The 20,270-nt window shown below is 47.4% G+C and overlaps 1 protein-coding gene across 2 annotated transcripts in view; it reads right to left on the bottom strand.

Annotated features, from left to right (window-relative positions):
• LOC135904162 (saccharopine dehydrogenase-like oxidoreductase) overlaps nucleotides 1-20,270 on the bottom strand; it is a 75,597-nt gene that overhangs the window by 11,813 nt on the left and 43,514 nt on the right. Inside the window, exons 7-9 of one of the 2 annotated variants that reach the window (XM_065434770.2) lie at nucleotides 13,226-13,343; nucleotides 8,415-8,534; nucleotides 5,829-5,885 (exon numbers count right to left, since the gene is read on the bottom strand). In XM_065434770.2, the coding sequence (XP_065290842.1) occupies nucleotides 5,829-5,885; nucleotides 8,415-8,534; nucleotides 13,226-13,343 (295 nt within the window). The remainder of the gene's footprint in view (nucleotides 1-5,828; nucleotides 5,886-8,414; nucleotides 8,535-13,225; nucleotides 13,344-20,270) is intronic. The other variant, XM_065434771.2, reaches the window with a different exon arrangement.

Consider the following 20,270-nt stretch of genomic DNA (forward strand, 5'->3'; position numbering starts at 1 on the left):
GCACCTTTTATGGCGGAGTCCCCTGCAGTTCCACTGCCAAATCCTAAATTGGGTGTGTGGCGCCATCCTTGCTGTATAGAGCGCCTTCCGGCGTTGCTACTAGGGTCTCGAGGGAGGTGGTTCTATTAATCGGTCCGGGAATGTGCACTGGTGGCGGCGTAGGTACCAACGCGCCATCCGTGAAGTAAACTGGACGTACGTGGGTTGACGTCCTGATGTCCACTTGCTGCACCTTGGACTCTATCTCTGGCATTCTGTTTTCTAAGCATTGAATTTTGACATCTTGCGCGTCTAACTTCTGATCCACGACCAAGAGTGGCTGATCCACTGCAGATAGTCGATCGGTAATCTTCTTGATCTCGTAGCAGATTGAATTCTACATTTCTCTGACTTCGGACTTGGCTTTAGCCGGTACATTTTCGGGCATGCTGGGAACGGCCTTTCTTTTGGCTGGGTTGCCCGAGTGGCTCGCATCCACGACCATGGGAACGTCTGCGGTTTGGGGAGAGGGGGTCCCCGAAGGGGATGAACTAGGGACTGGAACGGCGTGAGGTCCCCGAGGGGTTTGGGGAGAGGGGGTCGCCGAAGGGATTCCTGAGGGGGTTGAACTAGGGACTGGGACGTGGTGAGGTTGATTAGCCTTTCTGAGCTCTGCTATTTCGGCTCGCATTAACTCGATTATGCTGCGCATCTCGGCATTTTCTTTTCTAAGCTGAGCTATTTCCGACAAACCATGCTCTGGCGCCGCACCCCCAGTTACCTTTACGGCAGTTCTCCCTGCACTCCACACCCTGTCTGCCCAAGTGGCGCCTTGTTTCCCAGCACCGGCTGGCTCCTCGAACCGGACCCTGTTCTGTGGGCCCCGGGAGTGGCTTCCTGATTTGGAGCGGCCGCGGGACCTGGACCTGGAACGGCTCCTGGACCTGGACCGGGAACAGCTGGACCTCGAGCGGCTTCTCGAGCGGGAGCGCCTGCTCGATGTTCTAGCTGGTTCGCTGTCGGCGCTTGTCTGAGCAGGTGACGGGTCTCGCTTCCTGGATTCCGCATTTCTTTCCCTTCTCCTCCGCCGAACGATGTACGGGAGTTGGAACCTTTGCTTGCAAATCTTGTCCGCCGTGGCGTGCGGGCCCCCGCAGAGGCTGCAAGTAGGCGAGCAGGTGTGGTTGTCGGCGGGGTTGTTGGCCCCACATTTCCTGCATAGCTTGTCCTCCGGCGCTGGGCAGACGTCGGCTCTGTGGCCTAGTCTACCACAGGCATAGCAGCAGTCGTGCTGCCTGAGGTACAAGGAGCATTTGACTAGCGCCGAGCCGTAGAATACGAAGTTGGGGACCTTGTAGCCGTCGAAAACGATGACTACCGTTTCGCTATTCTTGATTCGCTTGGCTCCCAGGGCTAACGGATTTCTCTCGTTGAGAATGCTTCTGTCCAGGTCGGCCTGGCTCTCCGACACATCAATTTGACGTATGACACCCTTACACGTGGCATGCGGTGCGGCTTCGTAAGTACTGAGTTCGTACTGCTTGATGCCCAGGGTGATGCAATTCATTTTTAGATAAGCATCTGCGTTATCGCGAGACGCGGTGCTGAGGACGATAATATTTTGTGTTGCGTTGGGGCAGACGATGTCATGGCTAGCTTGCTCGGACGTGAGTCCTGCCGCGGCGGCGACGGCCCGACCAAGCCGAGCGGAGCCCGTTTTCTGAACATCCAGACCACCCCTGGGACGGGCGATAATCTTCCAGTGTTCCTTCAGGAGCTGAGGCATTCGCGACGACTTGATGATCTTGTGCTTTAGGCTAATGGGCTTTCTGCTGCCATTGAGACGCTCGCGGTGCCCCTGGCTGCTTGCCGCTTCACGGGTGCTGTAGCGACGAGAGACGCGCAGGGCGTTTTTCTTGACAGCAGCGGAGCGCCAGCCGTGCTCTTCACCAAATTCTTCCGGCGGAAGATCGTCTCCATCCGTTACAACAACCATTCTCTCTGCCATGACAAGGCGGGGCTAACCCTGCCCGGCGAGCGCTGGTTAGGCCTTGCCGTCAGACTGAGGGGAGCGCGGCGTCATGGAAGAGAAGCAGCTCGAAAAACCAACGAAAAGGCCACCCACCGTAGAAAAGTTGGTATCTGTGGGTTCCTCTTTTCCTTATGCATCCGTCGGTTCAGAAATCATAGAGATTGAGATTAATTTCTCAACGAAAATATCGAAGAAAGCAGGAGCCGGTGTGGGCAAGACCGTACTACTCGGCGTCTTCTTCCTCGGTCAAATTTCAAATGTAAAAATAATGTGGGTAATTTCCCCTAGGCTATCCTGGACTCCAGTGGCTCTTCATGTGGCTCTTTGGCAAAAAATTTAAACTAACGGTTCCCTTCATTTTTCTTTTGATTTTCTCTGTATATCCTTCAGCTTACCCCAACTAAAGCAGTCCTTTTGTATGACGGCAACAGCGCCTAGCATTGCAATGAGAATCACTCTAAGCTGCTGCCCTTCCACTCTGTGAAGAAGGACGACTAGCGAAGCTTTGTATACAGGCCGCTAATGGCGAACAGCAGCTCCGCCGACCGTTGGCCCGGTATTGCACTTTCTTCGGGATCGGCCCATGTGTGGGGAGTACTTAACGTCTGCTTCACCTCCGCCGCGAGTCGGCCTGGAATTGGACTGTCTCTGGAATCGTGCCCTGTATGAAAAATTGTTGGTCTACGCGAGGACGCGATCTGCCAGATCTTAGCCATAGACAGTTTTCCTGTAAAAATTGACAATTCTAAAAAAAATTCTCTATCCTGCTGTTGCCTGCTTAATATATGTTGCATAAAAGTTATTTCTTTGCTCTAAAATAAAGGCCGCAGAAGTTACTTCGACGGCATGGCGCTCTAAGACGAAGTTAATTAAAGCACACCTAATTTAGGCAGCGTCAACTGAGGCACTCGAACCCATGACCTTTTGTGGGGGAAAAACAAGTAGTATGAAGTAACAACGCATTCGAATGCGAATGTCAGTAATATAATGGACGTCTCTTGAGCGCGCAGCCTTTCTCCTTCACGCTCTTTGGCGTATGCGAAAGTGACTGTCAATTTTCCTTCAGTAACGTTTATTTACCACGTGTAGTGGTAGTTCTGAGACTTTCGTTGCTTCGACTGTATGCCGCGTACCTTGATATTGTTCCACTTTGCTACGGCACTCACTCGCCACAGTCGCTCATAAGCATGGAGACACGACAACTGTACGATATCGACGCAGTTACGATGGAATGAGAAAGGAAATACTAAGTAATGGTATTCATAAACCTACGGTATGATGGCAATGAAATGTTCATTCGTAAGTTATGACAACGGGTATAGCCACGACATGAGGACAACGAAATGACGACGACTGTAAGACGACGACCGGTGTGATAACGCGGCTTGACGAAAACCGGACGAAGGAGCGGGAATGACGACGATGACACAACCACGATGGAATGGCGTCGACGGTATGACGAAGAACGCATAACAGCGTCTATGTAACGATGACGCAATGAAGACGGCGGCAAAATAATGATTGCATGATGACGATAGCATGAAGACCAAGAAATTACATCCATGGACGGACGAAGGTGGTGTGATGACAACGCGGTAAGCATACTGAATTGATGATGATGGTGAAACGACAGCGTGACGAAGAATGCATGACGACAGTCGGATCACGAAGATTCAGTGAGGAAAATAGAATAACTAGGTCGGCATCTCGACTACGGTATGACAGCGAATGAATCACGACGATGGCCTGAGAACGTCATGATGACAGTTGGATGACGGCGAGTGTACGATGACAAATGCGGGCCGAGGACCATGTCACGAAACCTATATGATGACGATGCCGCGAGGATGATGGGACGAAGAGAGTCGGGGGAAGAGGCCGTAAAGACGATGATGGCATGACCACAATATCTGACAATGGAGACACGGTAGCGACTGTCTGACGATGACGGCAGAAAAAGTGCAGTACAATCACAATTGAATGATGAAGGTATGAATACAGCGCGGTGTTGAAAGATTGATGTGCATGAAACGAAGAAGGCAGGATGAAGAAAAATGGGATGACGTTACTCATAAGAACACGGCGTACCGAAGAAGGCAGGATCACGGCAGGACGGCGACTGTGACGACGATGACATGATGGCGAGGACAGGATGAAGAAGCTGTAATTATGATGACGCAACGACCAAGATGGCATCACCACCACGAACATATACATAGTTGCCCAAGCTATTAGACAACTTAGACCACTGGGTCGACGTAGAAGACGTAACGACGATGATTGCATAACGAGAAAAAAATGACAAAACTGGAATGACTGCAACGAAATGACCACGATGGCATCGTAACGTGGAATCCATACCTAGTGGCCCCAAGCAGGTAGAAAACTTGGGCTACTGGGTCAGCGTAAGCGGATAGCTCTCCAGCTGCACTATCCCGACCCAAGGCAACGGTGGTTTGCCGACTGTGGCTTGGAGTCCACTTACACAGTCGTTTGGTTTCCGCATATTAGTAAAATCTATTTATCGAGTGAGGCGAAAAATATTTGTGCAGAAACCATCGACTATAACTCTCCTAAGCGGATAGCCGAAAGCTTTAAGCTTTTCTCGATTTTAAAGGAATGATGCCCTTGACGGCGTGTATTTGTAGTAGTGACAATATTTTTTTTTTTAATGCAGGGGCCTTATACGCCAAAACCGGGCTCTGATTAAGAGGCGCGCCGCACTGGTTGATTCGCCTTTAACTTCGACTGCCTGGGGTTCCTCTAATGTTCACCGAATACATAGTATGCACGGGCGTTTTCTTGCATTTCATCCCCATCGCAATGCGACCTCCGCTGCCGGGATTTTATCCCGAGACCTCGCGATTAGAAGCGTAACGCCCCAGCCGCTAGACAACCACGGCGGGTGGTGATGATATTTAGGTAGCCTTCACGTTCCATTGCGTGATTCGGTGAAGAACAAAGATGTCAACCGGCACATCCGAAGCGGTAGTACCCAGGAGTTATAGCCTCCACGTGCATATCCAAGTGGTCTATGGTCTCCAAACTATGGTCTCCAAATGCACTCACTCCCCCACATACTAAACAAGTTCAATTTTTCATTCGAGCGATTACGCCTTCTTTCGCGACAGGATATGTCCAATCCTTTTTACTGACATGATGTACTGAAGTGTTTTCTTGGAGCAAAATATGCGGCATGAGACGCTGCATTTTTACGACTTTTTTTTTGTCTTCTCGAGGAGTAGAAATTTTTATGCGTTTTTCGTTTTTGTGTAACTATATTTTCTTATTGTACCAATTTCACTATGTATTTATGTGCCTATTTACTTGTTTCCATGACTACGAATGCTATCACTTTTCTGCCTTGTATTGCTGGGATGTGGGGCCAGTCAAGCTGCGTTTATGTCGCAGCTTTCTTCCCGCATTCCACACCACACATTGTATCTTTGCCTCATGTATGAATATGTAAACATTGAATCACTGTGGTGAAATAAACTCCAACTCATCATGGTTGGCGTTCCATGGCAAAGGCACCCCACTCTCGGGCAGCAGAATCGTGCCAGGGCTCGCGTCTTTTCAGTGACCGTCGACCGCGAAAACAGGCAAAACGGCCAAAGAAAGCTATTTACTTAAAAAAAATACTTTCCTCGATCCAAGAAACGACAGACACCATTGCCTTGGTTTCGTCTAGCGAGATAACACTTATATGTAGTTTAGGCCTTTGCACAATTTACGTGGTACACCTTGATAGTTACCAGGCACGGAAAAACAGCGAGGAGAGGAACATCAGCTATACTCGGAGCCACATTTCACACACCTGCTCTTTTGAAGGTCCACCTCGATTCACCGTGCCAGCAGAAAATACTCCAGGAAACTGCGAGGAAAAAAGAAAAATTTCTATAGCGTTGGAACTCCAGAAAGTACGTTGGATTCTCTACGGCTTGCTTTGACAACCTCTATTATTGCTGGCTATTAAAAGTTTTTTTATGTCTATTGGCAATTATAAGTAGTAACCGTTTGTATTCAGATAGGAGCATGAATGTTTCCTAATTATATCGCCAGATCTCATCCAAAATCCTCAGTACAATCGTAGCAATTGCTGTAGCATGTATTGCAGGGATGTCTTTGCGCCGTGTTACAAACGGGGAAAATTTCCTGATTGAGCTGGCTGAAGAAACACGACTGTCGATTGCCCGAATAATGAAAACTGGTGCAAAGTAATGCAAGGATAATGAAATTTGCCCCAGTTCTATACATATAATTTTAAAAAACGAACGTCCACAAAGTCTGGCTACGCATATTAACTTTTGCGAAAGCACGACACTTGAAGTATTATATGATTGGTTTGCAAGAATTCTTGCTGGTTGTATTGCGGCAGTGGACGGAGCACAGGTCATTTTGCAAATGCCTCACAGTGATCGTTGTCATTGTTCGTGGCACCACTTGGCCATCTAAGCCACCACTACCTGTCAAAAGTTGGACTATGCCCAAGTCACCAACCTGATTACCAACGGTGGATGTATGGTCGACACCATAGATCCGTGATGAACCCCGTTGAAGATAAGCTATACGTGAACAGCCTTGAAATTCTTCAATGACATGGCGCGAGCGTTACCTGCACCGCGTGATAGCAGGCTTGTAGGGGCGAGCGATACTTCTGAAACGAGCACTGCCGCAGAATACATTCGACCTTGAAATCACCTTGCGCGCCCCCGCATACTGTCGCCGATTCCGCAGCGCCTCACCGCTACAGGGCCGCTAACATGCTGTGCGCTCGAGACTCGCATGATATTATTGAAAAATTGCAGGGATGTACATACACGACGCATGCTTGACTTCCTTTATGCCACAAGGCCAACTTTCGAATTGAAAAAAAAAATGGGAGTATTTGATTTCTAAAAGAAATTAGCCTGCCACAGAAGGAGCGGCCGCTGTGTGCCATAGCAACGATTAAGATGTTTCCGAACGTATCTGTCATTATATGGCGCTGGAATACGGCTTACCCATGAAAGAGCACGCTTAGGCGCATCTCGACTAGACACGAGCAGTCCATTTCGGCGACAAACGCGGCCCCAGAACCGTCAGTCCCGGGCGGTGGAGAAACGTGGTATACAGCGCTAACACCGATCTCGGCATCAAAACGTTCGGACGCCATAAAGGCCTCGCGCCAGAATACGTGCGTCTGAAAGACATATGACTGGCGATTACCAATCGAGGAAAGGGCCAAAGAAAGCTAGTCACTTTCAAACGGGAGAAAGACGCAAATAATTGATCAACATAGTATATCGAGAAAATGTGCGTTTGACGGCGTCCATTTGTGGTGGTGAAGTAGCGCTTGTTGCATCGTTGCGCAATTCCATTAAGAACAGAGTCGGTAACCGGCACTTGTGTAGCGGTAGTACAGGTAGCTATACGCATATGTACATTCAATGTACGTGTGCTGTTCTGTGTTCAGCCATGACGGGCAATGACGTAGTTTCCATAAAACGGAAGCCTGCGGGTGACGCCGAGAAAAACGATTTCTGCCGTAAAACCAGTTTGGTGCATTCAAGGATTGGCCCACAAACGAGGGGAGCATATATAATCGCGTATGCTTCCCAAGGCAACGCCGTTCCTGCGCAATTATATTCCGACTCAAAAGATGACCATTTCTCTGAAACTAAACGGTGGCGCCATCTCCATCTGTCGTCGTTCGGCGTGTTTAACCATTCCTGCCATAGCGGTGAGAGACGGCGCCACTATGTTCCGTTGCAGTGACTTTGCGAGCTCTCTGTTCGACTATAGGCTAGGCCTTCACATCTCTATATCGAGAACAAATCTCAAGCCCACTGAGCTTTCCTGCCTAGCTGAGATAAAGTGCAGCGGAAGCCTGCATGAGTAACCTCCCGAAAAGAGGCTAATCCGCGTATGCAGAAATGCAACTTAAGTCGAACCCCATGCTTGACTTGATTTAGATGACGCCTGGCGTTAACGTGCCCAAAGACGCTCACTGCGTTTCCTTCGGCGCGTTCCCGATAGGCGTCACTCAGATCAAGTCAAGCATGGGCTTCAACTTAAGTTGCATTTCTGAATACGGGAGTTAAGTGAGTTAGAAATCAGTTGGGTCTTAAGTGAACCGACAGAATGTTCGCCATAACAGGCAATTACGTTTTTTTTTGCATCTGTGAAACGGAAGTGTGCTGAGAAGCTCAAGAAAAACCGCGTCTGCGATAAAAAGCGAAGCGATGGCTGCGGTGGGTCGCACGAAGGCAGAACGGAAAAGCCCAGCCAAGTGTACGGGGCTTCTGCGGATCAAGATGCCGAAGTGCGCAGTGCCGACGATGCGAACCATTTTTAGTTCCTGTCACCTCTTATACAATGCACGTTTACTCGTGCTTGACCAGTCGGGACGCACGATACTTACCCGCTCGAGCAGCCAGCGGCCACAGCTGAACCAGCTGAACAGGAGAAAGAAGAACGCCAATATGCCGAGTCCAATACCACGGATGAGGCCGGGAAGCCGAAAATACGTGTGAATTTGCACCTGCACGACAGCATGAAGCTCCTGTAGAACACTCCCACTTTAACAGGGTCATCAAAATTGACTTGAGAGTTTGCGAAAATAAAGACTAAGCAATTAGCGCCATTGAACAGAAAGGCTATTCAAACGGCGCGCACCCTCTAATGTGAATGTGACAGAACTACCATCGAAAAAGAAAGAAGGAAATTCCGGGCTCAAAAACTTGTCTTATTATTTACTGTGCGCGAATGATCCATGCCTGGGCACAAGACGCATAAAGAGATCGCTGAAAGGATTTAAAAACCAGCGTTTCCTTTTTTTTTTCAATAGGCAACTGTTGAGCACGAATCTCGTAACGACCGCGACAAACAGGGCCCACAGGCGCTATCATCTGCATGGGATGCGACGAGCTCAATTCTGGCCACTTTAACCTGAGCTGGGCCATTCATAGGTACATCAACTCGTTGCAATGGAGCCACGGTGACAGGTGACTCTATGCTTTCAGGATAAAAGTCCCGAATGAGAAATAATCGTCACGCTTAACATTGCGCGTTGGCAGAACGTTCCTGGACCTCTTTGCCATGTTTGTTTATATTATTTGCGCTCAGACAAGTCAAGCATGGGCTAGCATTATTAGGGGTTCTTTGCACATATCAAAACTGATCTTTGCCCTCAGAAGCAAAACGCTCCGTAATGCTGTCTGATAGTGAGTGAGCGACGCTCAGACAACTCAAGAAAGGGCATTATTAGAGGCTCTTTGCAGATCTAAAAACTGCTTTTTGCCCTTGGAAAGAAAACGCTCCATAATGCTGTCTCATATTGACTGAGCGAGATTGAAATGAGATTGAGTGAATGATTGCAAATAAATTACTCACTTGTCTACTGCTTTCCTTCTGCTAGAATGATGCCCTCCTATGTGCACATTGGTCACAGTAACTTTAACCTTTGCTAAGCATGCACAATTTAGCACACTTTTCACCTACAACTCAGGATTTACGTGCCCCATTTACCTAGACTAAACATACCCTCGAGACAAAAGAACAAATAATAAAATCGGAAAGAAGGCTGCGCTCAGAGTTCAAATCAGACAATACAGCACAGTTACTTTAGAAAATGCCTACTATAGCAGTTAACGTGATAAGGGTGTAGGAGCATGCAGAAAATGAGAAATGTTTGTGCCCTCTCTGTTGTGTCTTTAAAGAGTGCAGATGTTTGTATTGCATTGTGGATGATACCGTGTGAAATTGATATTTTTAAATTGCGAACATCAGAAGTAAGGAAAAGAAAAGCTGCTGAAACTCGTTGACGAAGCAGAAATACAAGGTAAGGTTTCTGCTGCAGTTTCGTTGCATAATTGTAATATCACACGTTGATAGTCTGATAATTTGTCTGATCTCAATGAGATTCGACTTTAACTAAATTTCCCTAGCGACAATGAGATGACAAAATTCTCAAGCAATGCAGCAAATCTTTTTTTAGAGAAAATAAAAAACACATGTGCGGGAACATACGTGGTTTTAGGTATGGCTGATTTTCTTTTTAAGGGATAGCTTTGTTTAACTACCACGGCCATTATGGATAGTTGGATGATCTCCCACGATAAACAATGGCAATTGCCGAAGTTGTCGTCTAACTTGGGCCACTACATGTGCGTTGGCTGCTATCTCACCGAGCAGACATGAGTCCCTAGGCGTTGGCTGAATAGGCCACTTGTTGCTGGATGCTGTCCGATCTAGTAAAGAACGAGAGTTACTGAGTATGTGTCCGACCAAACAAAAAACTTTAGTCCTGAGTATGTAATATAAATACAAGCCCATACTAGGCCAATGCCTGAGAATGAATGCGCCAATGTGACACAAGGGGTGGGTAGGCCTTAATATACTGAAACGATAGCGCCACATCCACAGCAGCATTTGAGAGCTTAAAGCGCGACCACTTGAGAGATAATTGTGATAACGAAGGTGGAGCTGGGATATCATAGGGATATTATGGTTGCTACGGAGTTTAGACTGGAGAGCAGTGATTACAAGATATACTGTGACGTGGTATTATTGGGCATCGTGGTTGGCACCGAAATTACCACTTTATGTGTCTACTGACAAGCCCGCGAGGTTTCCCGATTCATGATGGCACGCCGATAAGAATCAGGTTACAAAAGAAAGCGATCGCTAGCTTTGACGGTCATTTTCGATGGTTTCTGCCACAATGTTCATTATCATCATCATCATCATCATCATCATCAGTCTGTTTACGCCCACTGCAGGGCAAAGGCCTCTCCCATACTTCGCCAACTACCCCGGTCATGAGCTAGTTGTGGCCATGTTGTCCCTGCAAACGTCTTAATCTCATCCGCCCACCTAACTTTCTGCCGCCCTCTGCTACGCTTCCCTTCCCTTGGAATCCATTCTGTAACTCTTAATGACCATCGGCCATCATCCCTCCTCATTACGTGTCCTGCACATGCCCGTTTCTTTTTCTTGATTTCAACTAAGATACCGTTAACTCGCGTTTGTTCCCTCACGCAATCTGCTCATTTCTTATCCCTTAACGTTACACCTATCATTCTCCTTTCCATAGCTCGTTGCGTCGTCCTCAATTTAAATAGAACCCTTTTCGTAAGCCTCCAAGTTTCTGCCCCGTACGTGAGTACTGGTAAGACACAGCTGTTATAAACTTTTCTCTTGAGGGATAATGGTAACCTACTGTTCATGATCTGAGAATGTCTGCCAAACGCACCCCAGCCCATTCTTATTCTTCTGATTATTTCATTCTCATGATCCGGATCCGCAGTCAATACCTGTCCTAAGTAGATGTATTCCCTTACCACTTCCAGTGCCTAATTACCTATCGTAAACTGCTGTTCTCTCCCGAGACAGTTAAACATTACTTTAGTTTTCTGCAGAATAATTTTTAGACCCACCCTCCGGCTTTCCCTCTCCAGGTCAGTGAGCATGCATTGCAGTTGGTCCCCTGAGTTACTAAGCAAGGCAATATCATCAGCGAATCGCAAGTTACTAAGGTATTCTCGATTAACTCTTATCCCCAATTCTTCCCAATCCAGGTCTCGGAATACCTCCTGTAAACACGCTGTGAATAGCATTGGTAAGATCGTATCTCCCTGTCTGACGCCTTTCTTTATTGGGATTTTGTTGCTTTCTTTATGGAGGACTACGGTGGCTGTGGAGCCGCTATAGATATCTTTCAGTATTTTTACATACGGCTCGTCTACACCCTGATTCCGCATTGCTTCCATGACTGCTGAGGTTTCGACTGAATCAAGCGCTTTCTCGTAATCAATAAGCTATATATAAAGGTTGGTTATATTCCGCACATTTTTCTATCACCTGATTGATAGTGTGAATATCGTCTATTGTTGAGTAGCCTTTACGGAATCCTGCCTGGTCCTTTGGTTGACGGAAGTATAAGGTGTTCCTGATTCTATTTGCAATTACCTTAGTAAATACTTCGTAAGCAACAGACAGTAAGCTGATCGGCCTATAATTTTTCAAGTCTTTGGCGTCCCCGTTCTTATGGATTAGGATTATGTTAGCGTTTTTCCAAGATTCCGGTACGCTCGAAGTCATGAGGCATTGCGTATACAGGGTGGCCAGTTTCTCTAGAACAATCTGTCCACCATCCTTCAACAAATCTGCTGTTACCTGATCCTCCCCAGCTGCCTTCCCCCTTTGCATAGCTCCCAAGGCTTTCTTTACTTCTTCCGGCGTTACCGGTGGGATTTCGAATTCCTCTAGACTATTATCTCTTCCATTATCGTCGTGGGTGCCACTGGTACTGTATAAATCTCTATAGAACTCCTCAGCCACCTGAACTATCTCATCCATATTGGCAATGATATTGCCGGCTTTGTCTCTTAACGCATACATCTCATTCTTGCCAATTCCTAGTTTCTTCTTCACTGCTTTTAGGCTTCCTCCGTTCCTAAGAGCATGTTCAATTCTATCCATATTATACTTCCTTATGTCTGCTGTCTTACGGTTGTTGATTAACTTTGAAAGTTCTGCTAGTTCTATTCTAGCTGTAGGGTTAGAGGCTTTTATACATTGGCGTTTCTTGATCAGACCTTTCGTCTCCTTCGATAGCTTACTGGTATCCTGTGTAACGGAGTTACCACCGACTTCTATTGCACACTCCTTAATGATGCCCACAAGATTGTCGTTCACCGCTTCAACACTACGATCTTCTTCCCGAGTTAAAGGCGAATACCTGTTCTGTAGCTCGATCTGGAACTCCTCTATTTTTCCTCTTACCGCTAACTCATTGATCGGCTTCTTATGTACCAGTTTCTTCCGTTCCCTCCTCAGGTCTAGGCTAATTCGAGTTCTTACCATCCTATGGTCACTACAGCGCACCTTGCTGAGCACGTCCACATCTTGTATGATGCCAGGGTTAGCGCAGACTATGAAGTCTATTTCATTTTAGGTCTCGCCACAATGTTATTTCTTTGTTATTGGGCAGGCCGTATGAGATATACAATGTGTAAGTGCTGCTCTAGCATTGTCGCGCAGGAATATGAAAACAATTTACGTGCTGTCGTGTGGAACAATTATGGCTAGCAGTGCTACCGCGAGAATACTTGCAGACAGTTTGTGATTGGCCGGAACAAGACGTGTGACAACACCGCGTTGTTCCTCTATTGAAACGCTTGCCCCGCATTAAAAAAAGAAGCCAGACGATGAGCGCAGGTGACTACTGACCGGCTTCGAGTCCCACAACTGGTGTCGAAACATTTCGCTGCGAGTTATCACGGACCGGTCACAGCCCACGTAGGGCACGCACCAGCTTTGTGCCACGTCACTCCAAAACAAGGCCTTCCTGCAAAACACACCGATTATCCTTGCAAGACCTGTGGGAATATTCTGTGCCGACTTTTCAACGTTTCGACATCCTTCTGGCACTAAATTGCATGCTAAATGAGCAAAGAAAAAGTAACCTCAAGGGGCGCGATCATACTAATACACTTGGTCGCGGCAAACACGGGCCAAGCTGTTAAAAAGAAGGCGGCGATACACAAGGTTGGGATCAACGTTATTCCGTCAGCTGTCGGGATTAGCAAAGAGGGGAATGTCTTTTTCTTTTATCGATGGCCAGCCAATCAGCAAAACTTGCAGATTATTATTTGCAGGTGTCGTAGCGTTTGTTAAAATGCCGAATTGTGCTTCGCATTCGAACATGTCTTGTTCAACAGATTACAGCCAGCCACATTTTTCTCCTTTATTCCTTTGGCGTCTAAAAGCTTTGGCGCGACGGAAAAAAAATCTTTGTAGATTTAACGCACACGTTGCAATATTGGCAATCGAAACCTTCGTGAAGCAATTCAATGCTGCAAAGCTAAATGCGACGCGCGCAACTGTATTTATTGCCATCCTACGCGATGTGTGAGCTCATGCAATGTTCGTTTTTGCACCGTACAGGTGGCTGCTTTATTATCACGCACTTTTTATATAATTCACTGCACCGTTCCCAAGTTAGGCCAGGACGGAAAGAGTAGTTCATGCGACTGCACATTCTGAAACGTTGTCGGAGTGATGTTACGATTAGATTATGGGGTTTTACGTGCCAAAACCACTTTCTGATTATGAGGCACGCCGTAGTGGAGGACTCCGGAAATTCCGACCACCTGGGGTTCTTTAACGTGCACCTAAATCTAAGTACACGCGTGTTTTCGCATTTCGCACCCATCGAAATGCGGCCGCCGTGGCCGGGATTCGATCCCGCGACCTCATGCTCAGCAGCCTAACACCATAGCCACTGAGCAACCGCGGCTGGTGGAGTGATGTTACGAGCATGAAGGTAACGTTTGATGTTTGTCAAAGGAAGAATAAAAAGAATCCGGTTTTTACGTGCCAAAACCACGATCTGGTTATTAGGCACGCCATAGTGGGGGACTCCGCAAATTTGGACCCCCTGAGGTTCTTTAACGTGCACCTAAATCTAAGTACACGGGTGTTTTCGCCCCCAACTAAGTGGCCGCCCTCGGCGGGATTCGATCCCGCGACCTTTCACATAGGAGCCCGACGCCATGGCCACTAAGCAACCACGGCGGCTGTCAAGGGAAGAATGGTGAGGAGAGGTGCACGCTAAGAGATGCATGACGCGAAAGAGAGTGGTAAGGCTGACCACTATTCGCCAGTTTCATTCCAGCGTCTGTAGCCAAATGGGAAACATGGCCGCGCTGGCACGCTAGTACTAGTCCCGAAAGGGAACAGGTGCACGAACGTGCTTTTAGGCTAAACCCCACGCGAGTGATTTTGTGCGCGACGGCGACGAGCGACGGCTTCGAGCGACAAAACAGGCCGTCGCTTGAACAGGTCGCTCGGTCTTGTCGCTCGATTGCTCGGTTCTGGAAATCTAGAATTCGTCGCTCGTCGCCCGGAAGTGCTACGAGCCACTAGCCAATAGCGCCAAGCCCCAACTGGGTGTACATCACTCAAATACTACCGATTGTCGCACGGAAGGAGCAAACGACTGAATTCGTATAGGTGTAACGACAAGAACCTACTGCGAGACCCTCCGAAATATTTTGTGCTGCTTTTTACAGTAAAACACACGAACTTAACTTTATAAAGCACGTGTCACGCTAGTTTCGGCGCTTACATTGCTGCGCTCATACCGGCAACACCGGGCAGACGTCGCTCAATATCGTCGCTCGCACGGAGCACGATTTCTAAGCGACGAGCGAACGCGACAGCCATCTCCATCGCATCGCTTGTCGCACTCGCGCGCAAGATTGCTCGCATAGGGTTTATGCTTTACGCGCACCCGCTGCGCGACGGCAACCACGCGACTATCATCTGAAAGAGCTGTTTCCGGTCGGTACGAGAGACGCTTCCTTAAAAGAACATTTCAATCGGATGATTATATGCTCCCGGATGACATTTGTGATCAAGGTGAATGTATATCGCATTAGTATTAACTTTGATTAGGTGTTCAGCTTCTCGTTTTCTTTTAGTGCGATATGGATGGCGTTGCTTTGCATGATATAAATTTTGCTCTGCCACCTCATTTTCTCGCTACCTCGTAATTGGTGATGACCATCTGGCCCTTGCAGTGGTGTAAATAGTTATTGTACAGTCAACTGCAAAATTTTACGTAACACGAGATATGAGAAAAAGGGGAATATCTGCTCAGCCTCACAATGCCCAGCCTAGTATTCCTCATTTACAGCCTCTACTAGTTTGTGTGAACAACATTGCCACATTCGGTTTTACTGACTAGTGGTGCAGGCTGCTCGGAAATTGAACGTTTTCTGACATCACGTGGTCCGTAAATTTCTGGGGTTGACTGCAGGGGCAACATTTTACTCCTTGAATTAAATACCGTAAAAGACAAGAAACAGCGCTTGCGGCCAAATCATCAGCGCAACGGGCTCTTGTGCAGAAACACAGAGGTTCGATTCCTACCTGAGGTTCATATTTCTTATATGTTCATTGTGTGAGCTATTCAATGACGCAGCAGAAGCAGCAGCAGCACTCAGCAGCCTCAGTCAGCAAAGTCCGGGAGCGTTCACCTACAAAGCTTCGCTTTGAAAGAAATGGTAGTGAGCCTGTGGTTGCGCACCTATTACTTGATTTACAAATTAGTTATGTATTAACTAGCTGCAACGGCTTCGCTGAGTAGTCAGCAAAGTCAGGGAGCGTTCACCTACAAAGCTTCGCTTTGAAAGAAATGGTAGTGAGCCTGTGGCTGCGCACCTATTACTTGATTTACAAATTAGTTAGTTATGTATTAACTAGCTGCAACGGCTTCACTGAGTAGTCAGCAAAATCCGGGAGCGTTCACCTACAAAGCTTCGCTTTGAAAGAAATGGTAGTTAGCCTGTGGCTGCGCACCTATTACTTGATTTACAAATTAGTTAGCTATGTATTAATTGCAACGGCTTCACTGAGTAGTCAGCAAAGTCCGGGAGCGTTCACCTACAAAGCTTCGCTTTGAAAGAAATGGTAGTGAGCCTGTGGCTGCGCACCTATTACTTGATTTACAAATTAGTTAGTTATGTATTAACTAGCTGCAACGGCTTTGCTGAGTAGTCAGCAAAGTCAGGGAGCGTTCACCTACAAAGCTACGCTTTGAAAGAAATGGTAGTGAGCCTGTGGCTGCGCACCTATTACTTGGTTTACAAATTAGTTATGTATTAACTAGCTGCAACGGCTTCGATGATTAGTCAGCAAAGTCAGGGAGCGTTCACCTACAAAGCTTCGCTTTGAAAGAAATGGTAGTGAGCCTGTGGCTGCGCACCTATTACTTGATTTACGAATTAGTTATGTATTAACTAGCTGCAACGGCTTCACTGAGTAGTCAGCGAAATCCGGGAGCGTTCACCTACAAAGCTTCGCTTTGAAAGAAATGGTAGTGAGCCTGTGGCTGCGCACCTATTACTTGATTTACAAATTAGTTATGTATTAACTAATTGCAACGGCTTCACTGAGTAGTCAGCAAAGTCCGGGAGCGTTCACCTACAAAGCTTCGCTTTGAAAGAAATGGTAGTGAGCCTGTGGCTGCGCACCTATTACTTGATTTACAAATTAGTTAGTTATGTATTAACTAGCTGCAACGGTTTCACTGAGTAGTCAGCAAAATCCGGGAGCGTTCACCTACAAAGCTTCGCTTTGAAAGAAATGGTAGTGAGCCTGTGGCTGCGCACCTATTACTTGATTTACAAATTAGTTAGTTATGTATTAACTAGCTGCAACGGCTTCACTGAGTAGTCAGCAAAATCCGGGAGCGTTCACCTACAAAGCTTCACTTTGAAAGAAATGGTAGTGAGCCTGTGGCTGCGCACCAATTACTTGATTTACAAATTATTTAGTTATGTATTAACTAATTGCAACGGCTTCACTGAGTAGTCAGCAAAGTCCGGGAGCGTTCACCTACAAAGCTTCGCTTTGAAAGAAATGGTAGTGAGCCTGTGGCTGAGCGCCTGTTACATGATTTACAAATTAGTTTGTTATGTATTAACTAACTGCAACGGCTTCGCTGAGTAGTCTACAACTGAAACTTCACTACAACGTGTCGAAAAAGCTAACGTGGGCTTTATGCTAAGGTATCCAAGTTCGAATCAGCTGCGGGAGGTATTAAACAAAGTATAAGATATATGGTTGACTTTCTGGGGCTAAGCTGACTTTCCGGGGTTAAGCACATAAAAATTTTGGTTTGATCTGACGTGATAAAGTCGACCAAGAGCTGCTTCCTTTTACATGGCTGAGAACTTTCTCGTAAAGATTTGCATCTGGCAATATGCTTCACCGTACTTAAAAGGTGTACAGCCACTTTAAGCTATTTGTGCTTATGCTGTGGCATATATTTGCTGTGCATGCAGTTAGTGATTAACGCATGAGTAGTGTAAGTAGGTAACATCAAGCTATGTGGAAACTTATCGAAGTTGTAGGTGCACTTATTTTGTTTTGGTCTGTTTTACATGACCTTTAATAAATTCAAGAAAATAAGGACTAGAGTGTTAAGGACTAGAGTGAACAAGGAAAATAAGGACTAGAGTGTTACTGCTGATTGGCTGAATCTTGAAATTCCCAACACGGGTGCCTTCCTATAGAACAAGTGAAGTAAAAGAAATACGGGAAGTACAATGCACACTGGACCAATACCCAGCAAGACCTGGGCAGCGACCATCATATCCTTGCTCTCTCTTTACCCCAACTCGCTGCCGCCCCTGCCCCCACTAAAGAATTCACCATTACCGACTGGGATGTTTTTCGAAAAATACGCATAGGTTCTACCTCAGCAGAAGGCATTACCGACATTAACACCTGGATGCAAGCTCTACGCACTGATGTTCAAACGGCCACTCGGGTGGTAACTACAGATGCCTCAGTTGAACGCATGGATAGCCGCCTCGCCCATCTTCTGGAGGCTAAAGCCTCCATCCTAGCTCGATGGAAGGGGCAGCGCCTAAACCGTCGCCTCAGAAGCAAGATCTCGAAACTGAACACAGCCATCGAGGAACATTGTCAAATCCTCAGCCGGCAACAATGGACTGAGCTGTGTAACACGGTGGATGGACAACTTCATCGCCCTTCCTCGTGGCAACTCCTCAAACATCTGCTTGATAATACCACCAGCCGCACCACCCAACAGGATCGGCTGCAGAAGCTCCTTTATACGGAGACCCTTAAGCAAGGTCCACAACAGGTGCTTGACTACCTCTGCACCAGATATATCTCCAGTGGACAAGTCAGTCCACACAGCAATTACATCGGTAGCCCCAACCCTACACTAGACGCCGATTTCAGCGTATCTGAAATACACGCCGCTCTACGCAAGCTTAACGGTCGTTCTGCTCCAGGGCCAGACGGGGTCACTAACAAAAGCCTTCGCAATCTCGATGACGAGTCCGTGTCCCACCTGACTGACTACATCAACGATTGCTGGCGCAGTGGTGCCCTTCCAGCCGCCTGGAAGAGTGCCAACGTTATCTTAATCCCAAAGCCTGGCAAACCATCTAGCCTCAATAACTTAAGGCCCATCTCCCTCACTTCATGAGTAGGCAAGGTGATGGAACACGCCTTCTTAGCACGCATCAACAGTCACCTCGAGGACAACTCTCTCTATCCCCACACCATCATTGGATTTCGCCCTCACCTTTCTACTCAAGACGCTATGTTGCAGCTCAAACATCAAGTGCTCAACGATCGTTCTCGTAACATGAAAGCCATTCTCGGACTCGACCTTACTCAAGCCTTTGATAACATTTCCCATTCAGCTATCCTTGATCAGGTCTCCAACCTCCAGCTGGGAGAGCGAGCCTACAATTACATCCGTGACTTTCTCTCCAATCGCACGGCTACCCTCTCGGCCGGGGATTTACGATCAGACCAGCTTCCCCTTGGCAGCAAAGGCACCCCGCAAGGTTCCGTTATCTCTCCCATGCTCTTTAACTTAGTCATGATTGGCCTTGCCAAGCAGCTACAGCAAGTCGACAATATCAACCATACCATCTACGCCGACGACATCACCATCTGGTCGTACCGAGGCAGTGATGGTCAAGTGGAATCAGCCCTCCAAACGGCGATTGACACCGTTGAAGCCTATCTCCAAGGGACTGGACTGCGCTGTTCGCCGGCTAAATCGGAGCTTCTGCTATACAAGCCCATTCAGCGGGGTCGCCCTCCCAAACACCAATCTGATCACCGACCCTGTGACGCCATCACCCTACGCCTTCAAGATGGCAGTCCTATCCCAAACGTCCCTAGTATCCGGGTTCTCGGTCTCACCATCTCTACCAACGGCTCCAACGCCTTGGCTCTCAACAAGATCTGTGCCCAATCTCAAAACACCCTACGACTTCTTAAACGTATATCTAACCGTCGAGGAGGATTCAAAGAAGAAAGCCTTCTCCGACTCGTCCAATCCTTTGTCATATGCCACATCACCTACGTTGCTGCGTACCTCAACTGGTACCGGGCTGAGCAGAACAAGCTCAACACCCTCATACGAGGGGTCTAGAAGCAAGCACTTGGTCTCCCACATTGCACCAGCACTGAACTCTTCAACCAACTGGGAGTTCACAACAACCTTTCCGAACTCATTGAAGCCCAACAACGCTCTCAGCTTGAACGGCTCACCCATACTGAAGCGGGGCGCTTTATTCTGTCCACGCTTGGCTTCACCTAACATCAGCAACAGGGCCCCAAACAACCGATCCCGACCGACATCCGTAGCTGGATCTACATAGACCCTATCCCTAGGAATATGCACCCTGAATATAACAGGGCCAGGCGCCAAGCT

This window comes from Dermacentor albipictus, chromosome 10, assembly GCF_038994185.2.
Source record: "Dermacentor albipictus isolate Rhodes 1998 colony chromosome 10, USDA_Dalb.pri_finalv2, whole genome shotgun sequence".
Classification (NCBI taxonomy): domain Eukaryota; kingdom Metazoa; phylum Arthropoda; class Arachnida; order Ixodida; family Ixodidae; genus Dermacentor; species Dermacentor albipictus.